Source organism: Fonsecaea nubica (genome assembly GCF_001646965.1).
Source record: "Fonsecaea nubica strain CBS 269.64 chromosome Unknown Scaff38, whole genome shotgun sequence".
Lineage (NCBI taxonomy): Eukaryota > Fungi > Ascomycota > Eurotiomycetes > Chaetothyriales > Herpotrichiellaceae > Fonsecaea > Fonsecaea nubica.
The window spans coordinates 155,211-170,380 of NW_019173711.1; the positions used below are offsets into that span (position 1 = coordinate 155,211).

Consider the following 15,170-nt stretch of genomic DNA (forward strand, 5'->3'; position numbering starts at 1 on the left):
TCACTGGGCGGAGAATCTACGTCTAACCTCTCACGAAACGTTAGTCCCTCTCAAGCTTTTCGCTACTCTTGTGTCTTACTCCCCCCAGGAGATTTCAGATATATCTGGACGAACTGACCGACCGACCTACTTCGGGATCGGGTCAGGACCAGAGCCAGAGCCAGGGCCAGGGCCAGGGTCAGGCCAGGGTCGGGGGCCCGGGCCCAGGCTTATGGCGAGAGACGGTATCGGATCAAGGGTCAATACCTTCCCACCGGATGTGTGTCTGTCTGGTCTGGCTAGTTGTCAGTGGTTCTCCAGATCAAAGGTCCCGTCATTCCCCCAGGATATGTAACTCGTTGACCCAGTTCCTCATCCAGCCGTCCTCGGGGAAATTGTTCCCCAGCAGTTCAAAGTCGAGCACGTCGTCCAGCATCGTGGTCCCGCCGAGGTTGCTCGGCGTGGGCGTGAACGCCGACGACTGCGTCTGTTGGGCAGGGAACACGTGCGGCACGGTCTGATCTCTCGGGGCCTGCTGCAGGGGGACGTTTTCGGCATTGTGCGGACCATTCGTGTTCGGCGCGTTCCGAAACGTCTTGTTGGTCGCCGAGAACTCCAGCGCCGCGGTGACGCGGTCGTAGTTCCCCGGCACGTCGGCGCCGTACGGGTCGAACAGGTCCAGAGGGGAGAAGGACAGGGTGTCGTCGGTGGCACTGAGGCGCGGCGGGATCGGCATTGAGAGCGGTTCTTTGGATTCCACCACCCTGCGGATCTCCTGCGTGTTGCGCAGGTTCGCCGCCGCGGCGGGCCTGGTGGTCGCCAGGGTCCGGAAACACCGCTCCAGCGTGTCCAGGTTCCCCTTGCATTCTTCCCGCAACGACGGGATCCGCAGGCAAGAGACCTGCGGGATGGCCGTGACGAGGAGGTTCCACGCGAACCCGGACACAAGCGAGCAGGTATGTCCCCGCAGCTCGATGGCCTCGAAGATGCGGAAGCTCAGGTTCGACGCCACGATGGCGGGCGAGCTGGATGGTGGGACGTAGAAGATCGATCGGGGCCGGTAGAGGATGATGATGGTGATGAGGAGGTAGATGTGTAGCTGGGCCAGGTCAAACGAGTACGGCGCCGCGGTCCCGTCGGCTTGGACGAGTCGGAGTGCGAGTGGCAAGGACCGAACGAAGTCTAGGAGTCGGAGACCGATTTTGTTCTTTTCGGCGGGAGGAGGATCGTTCTGCCGCGTGAGCAGCTGGCAGAGATCGCACAGAATTTCTGTGATGGCCACGTAGGAAACGAAGATCTGGGCGCGAATATCGCTAGGGTCCGGAAAGTCGTATATCGATGGCGGGTCAACCACGCAATCTGTCGGGTTGATGAGTCGGGGGCGGCCATGGGCCGAGGACATGACACTGTCTCTTGCCTGGGCAACGTGTTAGTTGGTTGATCAACGTCCATTTTGAGACAAAAAAACTCACGTATAAAGTCCACCATACCCTTCGCCTGAGCCTCTCTTGGCTACTGGGTCTGGTAGACTTCATATGAAGACCCATCTGTTGAGCGAGACCGAGCGCATAGTTCCCCCAGAATGTCGGATGGTGGATAGAGATGTCTTTCGGCGTCGAAGGCGCGAAGAATTGCATCAAACATGACGCTGAAAGAAGATTGAGCGGATTGCTCTCGGCGCCTGTGTCAATCAACGCCTTGACCTTGCGGTATTGCGGTTGCGCAGGGAGGGTGGTGTCGCTCTTAGGCTTGGTCGTCGCGGCAGCGAGCAAAACGGCTTGCAGAACCACCAGCGACGTCGCTTCTGAAGGGGCGTCGGCCGAGACCATTCCGCCGTCCACCACGGGCATCCATGGCCAGCACTTTTCGTAGAAGATCTCGATAAACACCTGACGGACGGGGATTGGCGGCAGATCAAAGGCATTGTAGAGCTCCAGGACTTTCATGTCGCTCTCGCTTAGCGTATGCTCGTAGGGCTGCCGTCCGCCGTGCGAGTAGTCGAGCCCGGGAAAGTCATCTCCTAGGACAGCCCGTCGGGACAGGTAGGATGAGTTGCAGAATTCGTCAACTCTGGGAGACGAGGCGGCCGCAGCCAGGTCGACCGGACTAGGGGCAGCGACACAGTGGCGGATGAACAGAAGCGGTGCCATGGGGGTATCGGCTTGATGCTGTGGCGGTGGCGACGGGGCGGTCAGATTCCAGTCTTGCGGCTGGTGGCTTGTCTCCTGGGAGACAGGACTCGCTGCCGAATTCCGAGTTCGATACACCGTTCTGGCTCTTTTCTCCGGCTGGGGTCGCTGGTGACTGTGGTCTTTCCGCCGCCGCAGACGGGGTCTAAAAAGAGAAAGGTTATACTGTGGTCCATCTGGATGATGCTGCCGTGATACTCACTTGCAAGGGGTACCATGTTCGGCACAGTTGGAACACGTGCCAGAAGTCCCGGATATATCGCAACGTACTTGTTGAGGTCAGCGCTGGGCTCGGCCAAGTGTACTCGGTATCATTAACAAGGCTCGAGGTGCCGAATCCTCCTGCACCTACCTTTTCGAGCATAACAGGCCTCGCACGCGCGAGCATGATGCGGACGAGTAATTATGCTGGACGGATCATAGCTTTTGAATGTAGCCATGGCTGAAGACGGACCCGGTGTCACCGTATACCCATGTTCTGCATCCTACAGGTTCTGAGGGAGAAACAGACAGAGGTTTCAAGAAGAAAAGTCTTAAAGCGACGATGATGGTGACAATCCCAGACCCCGGTGACTAAGAAGCCACTAGACCTCGTTGGGAAGAGGAGAATAGCGGGTCGCATCAGCCTCGCGCGGAGTTTATCAACCTCCGACCTCGGCGTTAATACCCATTCAAGCACTTTTTCACTCACCCTTATCTCGCACTAGCAGTATATGAGGCAAAGTCTTTGCAATTACCTATTACCTCTGGTGTGAACCTCAATTGCACCAGGGAATACCAGCGGGTGGGGAAAAGTAAACTCAAATATCTCCGCCACACAAACTCTCGCACACAAGAGTGCAACTTTACAATTTCGATCTAGCTACGCCCTTCTCCTTCTCCTGCTGGACCTGTTTCCACAATTGTCTCGTGCTCACCATCATGGGCCAGAGATGTTGCATGTGGTTCATCTCGCTCTTCCGGGCGCCGTCCAGCAAAGCTTCATACGGGGTCTGGTCGCTTCTCGCCAACGCACTGTCCAGCTCAAACTCGGTGAAGCCGTATGCATCGATGATTTCCTGCGCGTGCTGATCTGCCACCTCGACAATAATCGCGTCATACGCAAGGCGTAGTGAGGAGCGTTGGTCGGATGTCAAAGACAGTGGAGGACAAAGTACTGCATGTGCCGAAGTTACGATGGACAGGGAGAACTAACGAGGGAGAAGGTGTTAGCATCGTATCAATCTGATATTCGGTGTTCCGAGGTGAACATACCAGCTGGGCCAACGCTGTCATCGGCTTCTTGTAAGTTGCATCGTTCGGGATGTTGTCGACCACTTCCCAGAAGCCCTTCCAGTATACGAAGTCGCCGTGTGCCATTGTCAAAGCGTGGCATGCGTAGCTGGTATCGCGACCCGCGTTCGTGTCTGCGATATGCTGCTGCACCAGAGCCACAAGTCGCTGCTCTAGAATAAATCTCTGGGCATCGCGCTCAAGCCATTCTTGAGGTGACCTGATACGCAGTGGCTGCGGCGTTGCGGTATCGCGCAGAAAAGACAGGTATGACAACGAGGGAAGGGTGGATTCAGTTCCACTGTCGATTCGTCAGCATAAATTTCTCAGAACGGCGAGATGGGGGTGCAATACGCTTTGAAGTGCTTGAGGATAGCCCTTGGTACTTGCTGGGCCACAACATAGTTATCGCCTTCGTAGGTCACGGAGTTGATAGAGTTGGCGTACATCCGGCCAAATCCTGACAGGGCGCTGTATCCATGGCCGCCGCAGGCGATGCGACAGGTTTCCACGCCGTATCCCGTAATCTCAGTCGAGTAGACCTTGGCACCGACCGTTTGGAGGTGGAGATCTTCCAGCTGAGAGGTGTCGTCAGTCTTCAAGTAATTTGCCGTATAGTCATCATAGGCACGCTTGATAGCCTGCCCGACCACGACAAGCGCTGTGGCCTTTTGAAAATTGTTAGTCAAGTCCATTGATATGGCTCGTTTGATATAAGTCTCACCTTGGCAAGCAGTGGAAGCAACCGGTATCGCACACTCGCATAGTCGAACACGCGAGTTTCAGAGCCATCCTTGCGATTCGAAAATTGCCTTCGGAAAGTGGTGTAGTGGTATGCCACAGCGACGGCTTTCAGGAGGTCCCAGCCTGTGATCTCGGCCATGAGAGCACGCACCGTCACCATCGACCCGTACGAGTGCTTGAGATTCTTTGGCGGGACGTAGGTGCCGTCTCTGAGGACTTGTGCATTTCTGGCGAGCATCTGAGAGCGAGGGATGCGGACATTGTGGAACCGAAGAGCACCGTTATCCGTCCCCAGCATGCCCTGGAATGCTTTGGGACCGAGTTCATAGATTTCACATCCTGGCATGAGCTCTTGGGTATCGAGTTTGCGCAGCTGAACCAGGAATAAATGGTTGCCGTAGTCCTTGCCCTTGATTATCAAGCGTGCTACGACAATACCATGTGTAGCCCACACCCCGGTAGCACCGATCCAGTACTTGGTGCTACTGATGGTAGGTGAGTTGATCAAGAACTCGTCGCTGTCGGGGTCAAAAGTCGCTGTCGTCTCAATCCCTTTGACGTTTGATCCGTGGCCCAGCTCCGTCTGGCAGTACGAGCCAAAGATCTCGAACCGCTCAGCCTTGGGGATCCAGATCTTCTTTTGTTCGTCCGACATTTGCCGCTCCAGGTTTGACATGAAAACTAGCAACAAAAGGTCAAAATCACATCTTCTAGCATCTTCGAATCTTTACAGCGGACGGAGAACATACTTCTAAACTGGGGTTGGACAGGGAGCATATTGTCCGTCAGTTTGATGGCTTCCATGAAATGGCGATGAGGCCAATTGTGCTCAAACTTGAGTCTGATGAGCTCCCGGCTCTGCAACGCCGCCCGAGTCCACGCATCTTTGCGGGCCAACGACGGCAGAGTGACATTCTTCTTGTCGAATATGGGATTGCCAATCAAGGCTTTGAGCAGAGCCTTCCTTCGCTCTAGCTTCTCCTCACCTCCCCAAAGAAATAATGTGAACTCGGAATCCTTTGGCTGGACTGGGATGTTGCGAGACATGATGGAATACAGAATATTGGATTGCCGACTACACGGACACCATGTCCAAGTCCAGAGGATATGAATATACTGTCGGCTGACGCGTTGTTACTGCCATAGTCTAGGTCATGTCAAGCTCCGGCTAACGGCAGACTACCCACTATACTCCGGTACTCTGGACGTCCACTTGTACCTAGGTAGGTTGCTGGTTGCTACTTGGTTCCATAACTTGATCTGTAGGCAGAGTATCGGGAATTTCCTAATCCGGTAATTCCCATGATCCATCCGACATTTGCCAAATGCGATTCTGTCTGTCATCTTCTCCACACACCAGCAAAGGAACTGATCAGAGTGCTCGGTCAATCTGCGGAAAACTCTGGAGAACCCTCAGCGGTGTTCACCAGAACGGAACTAAAATAGACCGTCTGGAATATAACAAAAGGGCTCTGGACTCTCAGGTGACAACTACCATCGCGGCAGAAGATCGGCAACAAGATGGGCTACCAGTACCTCAGCGTCGAGCGCAAAGGCGACGTCTTCATTATCACGTTGAGAAAACCTCCGCAGAACCGTCTCAACGTTGCTTGCTGTCAAGAGCTCATCCGGGCATATCACTCGATCCAGAAGGAGTTGGGTCAAGATGCCGAAGGCGCGGTGGTGTTGACTGGCAGCGATGCCAAATTCTTCACCACGGTCAGTCGACAATTAGCTGTTCTTCTCTGCTATACGCAGCTCTAACGTTATGTATGGCAGGGACTCGATCTCGACGAGCGAGAAACCAACATGTTTGCTTCATGCGACGGTTTCTATCCTGTGAGTTGACAACCCCCCCCCCCCCTTCTTGTTTCCTCCCCAAAAGGCACTTTTGGTTCCCTTCTAACGAAGAGAGCCAGCTCCTCGCCACTATCCTTGACTTCCCCTTCCCGACAGTCGCGTGCATAACGGGCCACGTCATGGGCGGTGCCTGTCTTCTCACCCTCGCGCACGACTATCGCGTGATGAACTCGCAGCGCGGGTTCTGGCAAATGCCCCCTGTGATTGCCGGTTTGCACCACGACGGCATGGGGTCGCTGCTGCGGCTGAAACTCGCGCCCAAGGTTGCGAGAAAGGTCCTGCTCGAAGCGCACCGATATACCGGCAAGGAAGCGCTCGAGGACGGGATCGTGGATGTTATCGCCCCGCCGGATCGGATGCTCGAGGAAGCCGTCAAGATCGCCGAGCAGTGGAAGTCCAAGGCGAAAATGGGGGTTTATGGCTTGTTGAGGAACGAGCTATGGGGTCAGGCCCATTCGGCGTATCGGGCTGTGAGTTACGTTCATCATAAGCAGACGACAAGGGAGCCAAAGGTCAAATTGTAGAGGGATCCTGGAATAATGTGCCAATGAGTGGGATCAAGGATTGCAAAGTAGAGAGTCTCGGTGAAATGGTGCCTGGTGAATTGTCTCAGATCAGGTTCAAGAAGCCTGATGTCTTCTCCCTGGAACGTCTGATAGAGGTCTCTATACTTTGGTATATATAACAAGTCTAGGTGACTGGGGATGTATCCCTCCTTCAGGAGCTTGCACCACCCTGACAGCCATGTACGAAATCAAAGCCTGCTCTCCCGCTTCTTGGATACCCAGCGTTGCACGTCGGCATGTCCTTCAGGGGGAAACAGTTCCTGGACAAGGACCTTCTTGATAACCTTACCCGTGGCGTTCTTCTTGAGCTCGTTCACGACCCGGAGGAGCGTGGGCATCTTGTACCCAGCCAGCGTCCCTCTCAGATCGCGCCGAAGCTTTTCCAACGTCAGGTCTCGTGGTGCCTTGGGATTCTGGTTAGCTGCTCACTCAATATACCACACATAGACCCATCGTTACTCACATCTGGCTGGAGGACTAGTGCTGCGGCAACCCGTTGACCAAATTCCTCGTCCTCGACACCGACCACCATGGCTTCGGCGACGTATCCAAGACCCAAGATCTCTCGTTCGATGTCCAGCGCGGATATCTTGTAGCCGCCGCTTTTGATTACTGTGAACCGAGTCAGTAATGGTAGAGTGGGTTCCATAGGGTTAGTCGCTCACTGTCAATGGATGCTCGACCCAGGATGAAGTAGTATTTCCCTTCCCGACGGGCAATGTCTCCAGTCTTGAAGTAGCCATCAGCATCGAGAGCTTTTGCCGTCGCTTCCTTGTCAAACAGGTACCTGCGAAGGTCAGTCATCAGTCGGAAGTGAGTTTGAAGACAAAAGACAGCAGCTTACTTGGAGAACAGGATGGGACTTCGTATGAGCACCTCTCCTTCGTCGCCGTTCGAGAGTTTGAGATCAATCCCTGGCGCCTTCTCCCCTACAGAGCCATCTGGCACGCCCTGTGACCGCGGCGTTACTGTGAAGGCATTTCCAAACTCTGTACCACCGTAGCGTGTCAAGATCGCTCGACCGCCTCTCAGTTTCGTCCATTTCTGTTGCAGAGGCCGAGGCAGGGCTGAGGTGCCGCACAGTAGAGCCCTAATTTCGTTCAAGCCGTTGACGTATTCCTGTAGTTCCTGCGGTGGCAGTTTTGACAGCCGCTGTTCATAATAGGCCATCAGGCGCATGTAGATGGTCGGCACTCCCGAGAAGAAAGACAGACCCCCTTGTCGAATTCGTTCCCAGGTCCATTCGACGTTGAACCCGCCGCTGCGGAACTCGATGCATCCTCCACTGTACAGAAAGGGGATTAAAGTGACGGTGACACCAGTTGCATGGTGCACAGGCAGCACATGCAATACCATGTCTCCTTCCTTGATCCCCTGTTGGTCGCTGAAGGATGTAGCCACGTCGTAGAGGAAGCCTCTCCGCTTGACTCCTCCCTTGGGGGGCCCGCTTGTGCCCGACGTGAAGATGACCAGACCGGACTTGTTCAGATCGAAATACGGATCCGACGAAATCTGTATCTGGCTTGGATCCAGGGGCTTCTGCATGACATGCGGCGTGATCTGAATGGCACGGAAACTCTCGTTGTGCTGTTGGCGAACTATCGATTCGAGCTCCCGTGCCAGCGGCACGCTCTTCTGTGCAACCAGGACGGCACAGGCCCTTGATTTGGTGGCATAGTATGTTGCTTCCTTGGGAGGAAGATCAGGCGCTGCATTTGTTTAACACACATGGAAATGCTGAGGTTCGGAGAAGTCACTTACATATCGGGACAATGACGGCACCCAGCGCCATCAAGGCGAAAAAGCCCACGACGAATTCATAGCCACCGGGCCCGAGAAGGTTGATGAAGACTTCTTCGTCTCTGTCAAGCTTCTGGACAACATGTCGCGGCAGCGTCTGTCTCAACACGTTCCGAAGATGGAGGACATCAGTTAGGAGCTGAGTGTAGTCGGCTGTATAGCCGAAAGTAGTGTCCTTGACAGCGACAAGATTGGGCCTATAGCACCAACGCAGCAAGCGGCTGAACAGGAAGAAGTTCGGGAAGACGTTAGGGCCTTGGTGTTTCGGTACCCATTGCGCTCGATCGTCGGGATAGTTGACACGGTCGACAATAACGGCGGCTGAAGGGCCGTCCAAGGGCAACTCTGCTAGATCATCTGACCGGATTGACATGATGGCAACCTGCAACAATCTATCTCGTGTTCAACCGGGAGAGAAAAGGAATAGATCAGGAGACAGGCTCGAGCTTTGGTAATATCAACCCGTCAACAAGGGCAATATTTGACTTTCGCTCCTCCTCTTGGCCCCTCAGCCTCGTTTCTGTTCTTGGAGGATTGCGCAACCTTCCGTCCTCATGAGGGGTCGATTTATCTTGGAGAGAGCCATTCAGTCGATTTCCTAGAATGGAAATCCCCGTGTGGGAATCGCCGTCGCCACCAGGATTGGGGCATTGGGAGGGGGACAGGTCGGTTCGCCGGCCACATTCCGTCGCCTAGTGTGTCCTCGGCCCTTGTATACTCGGTATCTGGGGCCCCGTATGGAGCACACGTGGATACTATGCCTACCACATTCCCCAGCGGTCTATATGAGAGGGTTTGACCTTTGGACTGTCCGTGGTGTGACTATTGTTCTGTCACCTCCCCCACTTTGCAAGGCACATCGGCCGAAGCAAGCAATATCGTGACGACAATGTTTGGCTGGAAAGAAGCAAAGGCAGCCGCCGAGGCTGAGGGCATCTACATTGGAGGCTGGGGCCTTCGTAACGCCTTCTGGCCAAAACGTGTCGATGGTCACCATGGTCAGTTCATCGCACAGTGCAGCGAGACTCTTTGAAGGAGGATTACTAACTCTCAACAGCAAGCAGCCAAGATAGGATCGAGCATGTTGCAGCAGTCCAGGACTGGAGTGAGGAGGAGGAGAGGAAGCTGGTGAGGAAGCTTGACGCACGAGTCTTGTTCCCTTGCTGCATCATATACTTCCTGGCATACCTGGATCGGGCCAATATGGGATTCGTCAACGTCCTGCAAGCTGGCAAGTCCAGCAGCTTCGAGGAGACTCTACATCTCAAGGGATCGGACTTCAACTGGGTGGGTATTGCCACCACAAGCTGAAGGTCTCTAGATACTGATGAAGAGACAGGCCGTATCCGTCACTTACTTCATGGTCACCGTCCTTCTGATCCCATCCAATCTGTTGATGAAGCGCTTCTCTGGGAAACTATACTTTCCCGTCATCATGGTTCTCTGGGGTGCGATTGTCATGTGCATCGGCGCCGTTCACAGCAGAGCCGGCTTGCTTGCTGCTCGTTTCTTCCTGGGTGTTCCTGAATCCGGCGTCGTGCCCGCCTGCATCATGTACTTTTCCTTCTGGTATAAGCCGCACGAGCGAGCCTGGCGGATTGGTGTCTTCCATGCTGCCAATTCACTCGCTTCGGGAGTTGGAGGGTTTTTGGCCGTGGGAATCGATCATGTAGGTCTTCGAGATCTGCCCCGCCCAATGGAACACACTGTGCTGACACGCGAAGCTCAACGGAAAAGGTGGGCTGGAGAGTTGGCGATGGCTGTTTCTCATCGAGGGAGCCATGCCGTGAGTTCTAGCTGTTCTTTTCACCGAATCTTGTCTTCGGAGCATACTAACTGTGCTGTAGGATTGTCTGTGCAATCCCCGTTCACTTTCTCCTCCTGACCTTCCCCGAGGATTCGAAATCATTGTCTGAGCGAGGTATGTTGTACTGCACTAGCCCAAAGGTACGGATTATCTTGCTAAACACATCCCAGAACGTTACATTGCCGTCAATCGTTTTGGCCGTGGAGCAACTCGCAAGACAGACGTTACATGGGACTGGCCGGCTTTCTTCAACGTTATGACTCGACCGTCAACATATGTCTTCTTCGTGTCGTATCTTTGCCTGTTGATCGTCGCTGTGGCCCTCGGGACGTTCTTGCCGACCATCTTGAAAGTGGTAAGTAGTTGTTCTTCGCCTTTTTTTTCCCGATTCTCTCTCACTAAAGGATCGCAGTTTGCCAAATTCAGCAGCACCAAGGCCAACGAATACACCTCGGCCGTGTACTTTGTGGCGATTGTCGTATATACCTTCTGGAGTTGGCACTCGGACTGGACGCGTGAGCGAATCTGGCATTATATCATCCCGGCAGCCATGGCTATTCCCTGCTTCGCCATCTGGACCCATGTGGCAGCACAGAAGAGTTTCGGTGACATGACGCCGATCCAGCTCTACGGACTGGCGTTCCTCGGCAACATGGTCTCAATCGCACAGCCAGCGGCATTGGCATATCGAACCTCGACATTGTATGGAGCGGCGGAACAAGCCATCGGTGGAGCGACTGCCATTGCATCACTATCAATTGCAAGTATCATCGGTCCTCAGGTAAGATGCGATCTCTGTTAGAGCGTTTCATACAGGTCATAAAGGCTAATGTTCGCAGATTTTCCCAAGCTCAGACGCCCCTTGGTACCTGCCAGGCTTTGCGGCTGCGTCATCCACCATCGCATTTACCATCATCAGCTTCGCCAGCTTACCGTTATGGCTGCTGTGGGAGGCGAAAAGACGCAAGGCGAAGACTGGACATGCCATGCCTCTACGAGCCATGGAGGATGCAGAACACAGTGCCATTTCTGCAGCCAATCTCGCTCGTCTTCATGAACAGAAGGCGTATGAGGAAAAATACGTCATGGATATGGACCATGTACGCCATGTTGAAGAGCTCCCCGACAACAAGGTTTAAGAGAGGTCGGACGATGAGTCCATAGGCAGCATGATGGAGATGGTTTCATTCAATGACCCTCACTATCTGGGATCGAGGGACAAGCACCGATATGCTTTGCTTATGATATGGACAAGTCGGGCCTGTGTTTCGGTTTCAGGAAGCCAGCCAAGGTGGTCTTGGTCGTGGGTTTGTGACGAGTCGATGATGCGAGAGAGGACCTGTGTGAGAAGGATTTGCGTAGGTACAAGGTACCGGTCGCTCTCGGAGACAATGTCCGATATTGGAGAGACATAAGAATTGCTAAGCCTTTTCGCCTTCCGGAAGAACTTAAGGCGGCGATTTCGACGGCGATTTGATACAGCGGCGATTTGGGTGAACTATCCGTAACAGGAATAGTGTTTACTAAAGCAGACTAGCGTCTATTTACATCAATTATACAGGCAACGTCGAGGTCGGCAATAGCAGGAATGCAGATTGATGTTCAACAGAAAGCGAGTGCCATCCAAATTCGGTGGTAAATTCTATCGAACGTTAAGCAGAATCACCGGTGAACGAAATCGCCGCTCCACAGAAACGCCGGTTCAAGTCGCCGCACTTCGAACTTTGGCGATATCGCATGCCGCCACCACTAGATAATTACACCGCCAGAGACATTATCAAGGGTCTGGGTCCCTCGACGGACCTATCCAAAACCTGAAACCGCATCCCGGATACTTGTCCTGCATCACGAGGCCCATCTCGCACAAGCTAATAGGCAACACTCCGAGGATAATGATCCCCCGCTATTATTACAAGGCATTCGGATATTTCCCGTTTCGGACAATTGCCTTGACTTCCACTGTGATCCATGAGCCCTGTTGGAAAAAAAGCCTGGCTAGTCCTTGAATAAACAATCATGCTCCACATCTTGTCACGCTCATGGCTCAACGGCAACTCCTTCAGCAAAACCAATGCTCCAATATCAGGTGAGGCTGGCTGACCAGTGCCGACGAGAGTATCCGTAAGATATTACTATGCCATTCGTTGCCGACACTACATTAATGTCAGGAAAATTCTTACCATCGTGAAGGCTCATCTCCAAGAAGACTCTTCGACACGATTCGACAGGGTCACCGCAGAGTTCCAACTTTTCTCCTGTCCACAAGTAGCAGCCATGAGTGACTTCAGCGCCAATCTCAAGCCTGCGGCGCCCGATGGCGCGACAGTCATTGCCAACGAGCGAAAATGCTCCGACGTCAACATCCCCCAGCTGTCTGAGCACTTGATGGGGTCGGAGTACCTGGAGCGGCAACGACGGGTCCTGGACATCCTGGGCAGAGACAGGGTCTTTTCCAAGTCCAACCAAGCAAACCTGTCGCGACCGGACCGGTACAAGCTGGGCCTGGCGCGAGGGAAGCGGATGAGACAGCTCCAGGACAAGCACGGGTGGACCGACGACGACTTCCTCATGGCCGAGTACCTCGTCGACGACATCCAGCCGTATCATCTGCACATCTCGCTCTTCACGGCCGCCGTGCGGGAGCAGGCGAGCGACGAGCAGCGCGCGTACTGGATGCCCAGGATCGCCGCGTGGGAGGTCATCGGGGCGTATGCCCAGACGGAACTGGGCCACGGGAGCAACGTGCGCGGCATCGAGACGGAGGCGCGCTGGGATCCGGCCACCAAGGAATTCGTCCTCCATAGTCCGACCATCACGGCGAGTAAATGGTGGAACGGCACGTTGGGTCGAACGGCAAACTATGCCGTGGTCATTGCCCAGCTCATGCTGCCTGAAAATGGGACCTACAAGTCCTACGGCCCGCATGCGTTCCTGGTCCAGATCCGCGACATGAAGACGCATCAACCGCCCAAGAGTATCGTTGTCGGCGATATAGGTCCCAAGTATGGATACGCTTCCATGGACAACGCGTATTGCTTGTTTCATCAGCACCGGTATGAGGATCCGGTCTCTCCACCCCCCATTAATCCTGGCTAATCACGAAGAATAGGATCCCCCACAGTGCCATGCTGTCCAGGCATTCTCGCCTCGACCCAGAGACGGGGGTCTATACCAAGCCCAAGAATCCCGCGTCAGTCTATGGCCAGCTCACTCGAGGTCGTTCCGTCATTGTCATGAACGCCCGTCTCGTGCTGGCCCGCGCCGTGACGGTCGCGGTGCGCTATCTGTCCATTCGACGTCAATTCCGCGACCAGGACAATCCCACGCAGCCGCTGGAGACCGCTGTCCTCGACTACACGACGGTGCAGATTCGCATTCTGCCCCTGCTGGCCACGACGTTTGCCCTGCACTACTCGGGCGCGTATATGCGGCGGCTGTACGAGCGCACGCGCAAGAACGACACGACAATCGACACGGTCGACCAGGCGACGCTCTCGGAGCTGCATAGCACGTCGGCCGGGCTGAAGAGTCTGGCCACCACGCTCGCCGCCGACGGTATCGAAACATGTCGCCGCTCGATGGGCGGCCATGGGTTCGGGGGAGGTACCGGTCTCGTGCAGGCAAATGCGGATTACCTCTCCAAGCCGACGGTCGAGGGCGACAACTGGATGATCACGCAGCAGGTGGCGCGGTATCTGATCAAGAAGGTCAAGGACATGGTACACGCGCCCCACAAGAGCCCGTCACTGAGCCAGACCGAGGAGCACATCCAGACGTATCTGTCCGCGCGAGCCCGAGAGCCCCAATTCGACGTGCTGAGGAGCGACAGGGCCATCGTGGACGCTTTCACCTGGCGCATGGCCAGCATGGCGTACCGGGCGTACGAGGCGCGCGAGATCCAGAAGAAGTCGTGGAACAGCCTGCTCATCGAGTTCCACAAGCTCAGCAGGGCCTATTCGCAGGCGATGCTGGTGTCGAACTTCTACGCCGCCGTCGCTGCAGACAGCAGGAGTAACGAGATCGCTCACCTCGATGCGTCGACGCGCACCGTTCTCCTCGACCTCTTCCGCCTGTATGCCCTCTACACCATGGATTCGGAAGCTCGCGAATTCCAGAACTCGGGCGCAGTCACTTCGGCGGATCTGAACGAGTTGCCCGCGCGGGTGTTGGAGTTGATGGCGCGCATCAGACCACACGCGGTGCGCCTCGTCGACGCATGGGCCATCCCAGATTATTTGCTCGATAGGTCAGTATCCATCCCTGTTTTCCCTTTCCCGAAGCAACTTCTGAAAATGAGAAACTAACAACTCGTTCAAAAAAAATAGTGCCCTCGGCCGCTACGACGGACGGGTCTACGAGGACCTCTTCCATCGCGCACACGTGTTGAATCCGCTAAACAAGCAGACATTTAACCCTTATTACCAGAGCGATGAGATTGTCATGGGGAGCGGGGATGGTGGTCAGATTCTGGCCAAGTTGTAGTAGACGTTGGGGAGGCTTTGATGTGGAAATGTAGGCGGGGAAAAAAGAAGTTCACCTTGAACAGGTAGCGAAAACGAGACGATATTGTCCTCCTGATATGTATATAGATGGCACTCTTGCCCAGTGACTCTACCCTTTGCTAGCAGCATCATGTATAAATTGAGTCAAGTCAGTGTTTGTACCTCGTATCTCGAAGCTACAAGTAGAGGGATGGTAGTGTTGGTGTTTGAAGAGCAGCAAAGCAAAAGTTGGAGAATGTTCGAAAAGTGGCTGGTGTGGAGCGGAGCGGAGCCTGGAAGCTTCTACCAGGCGCGACGAGCGACAGCGAGGGTCAAGACGTAGGATTGGCATTGTCAAGGCATAATTATTTATACAATGACTTATTCGGCGACAATGTGTAGAGATACAATCATTCCTCCACATCCAATGCAAGACAAGTAAAAAGCAACTGTCAGTGAGCATCGATCTACT

At 54.5% G+C, this 15,170-nt stretch overlaps 6 protein-coding genes across 6 annotated transcripts; 3 read left to right on the top strand and 3 right to left on the bottom strand.

Moving 5' to 3' along the window:
• Positions 1-313: 313 nt before the first annotated feature.
• On the bottom strand, positions 314-2,129 carry AYO20_06176 (hypothetical protein; the record flags this gene model as incomplete). Its single annotated transcript, XM_022644467.1, has 2 exons — positions 314-1,396; positions 1,452-2,129. 2 exons carry the CDS (start codon positions 2,127-2,129, stop codon positions 314-316), a joined length of 1,761 nt encoding a protein of 586 aa, XP_022499558.1.
• An 884-nt stretch (positions 2,130-3,013) lies between these two features.
• AYO20_06177 (hypothetical protein) lies at positions 3,014-5,231 on the bottom strand (the record flags this gene model as incomplete). Its single annotated transcript, XM_022644468.1, has 5 exons — positions 3,014-3,358; positions 3,423-3,741; positions 3,795-4,108; positions 4,165-4,865; positions 4,934-5,231. 5 exons carry the CDS (start codon positions 5,229-5,231, stop codon positions 3,014-3,016), a joined length of 1,977 nt encoding a protein of 658 aa, XP_022499559.1.
• Positions 5,232-5,705: 474 nt separating this feature from the next.
• Positions 5,706-6,568, top strand: AYO20_06178 (hypothetical protein; the record flags this gene model as incomplete). Its single annotated transcript, XM_022644469.1, has 3 exons — positions 5,706-5,903; positions 5,964-6,023; positions 6,104-6,568. The coding sequence occupies 3 exons, from the start codon at positions 5,706-5,708 to the stop codon at positions 6,566-6,568; spliced, it is 723 nt and encodes a 240-aa protein (XP_022499560.1).
• Positions 6,569-6,798: 230 nt separating this feature from the next.
• AYO20_06179 (hypothetical protein) lies at positions 6,799-8,783 on the bottom strand (the record flags this gene model as incomplete). Its single annotated transcript, XM_022644470.1, has 5 exons — positions 6,799-7,023; positions 7,074-7,222; positions 7,276-7,397; positions 7,455-8,319; positions 8,372-8,783. 5 exons carry the CDS (start codon positions 8,781-8,783, stop codon positions 6,799-6,801), a joined length of 1,773 nt encoding a protein of 590 aa, XP_022499561.1.
• A 516-nt stretch (positions 8,784-9,299) lies between these two features.
• On the top strand, positions 9,300-11,356 carry AYO20_06180 (hypothetical protein; the record flags this gene model as incomplete). The annotated part of the gene is made up of 8 exons (XM_022644471.1): positions 9,300-9,408; positions 9,468-9,697; positions 9,750-10,079; positions 10,135-10,196; positions 10,258-10,331; positions 10,388-10,572; positions 10,630-10,998; positions 11,057-11,356. 8 exons carry the CDS (start codon positions 9,300-9,302, stop codon positions 11,354-11,356), a joined length of 1,659 nt encoding a protein of 552 aa, XP_022499562.1.
• A 1,135-nt stretch (positions 11,357-12,491) lies between these two features.
• Positions 12,492-14,699, top strand: AYO20_06181 (hypothetical protein; the record flags this gene model as incomplete). Its single annotated transcript, XM_022644472.1, has 3 exons — positions 12,492-13,270; positions 13,327-14,463; positions 14,543-14,699. The coding sequence occupies 3 exons, from the start codon at positions 12,492-12,494 to the stop codon at positions 14,697-14,699; spliced, it is 2,073 nt and encodes a 690-aa protein (XP_022499563.1).
• Between the last annotated feature and the right edge of the window lie 471 nt (positions 14,700-15,170).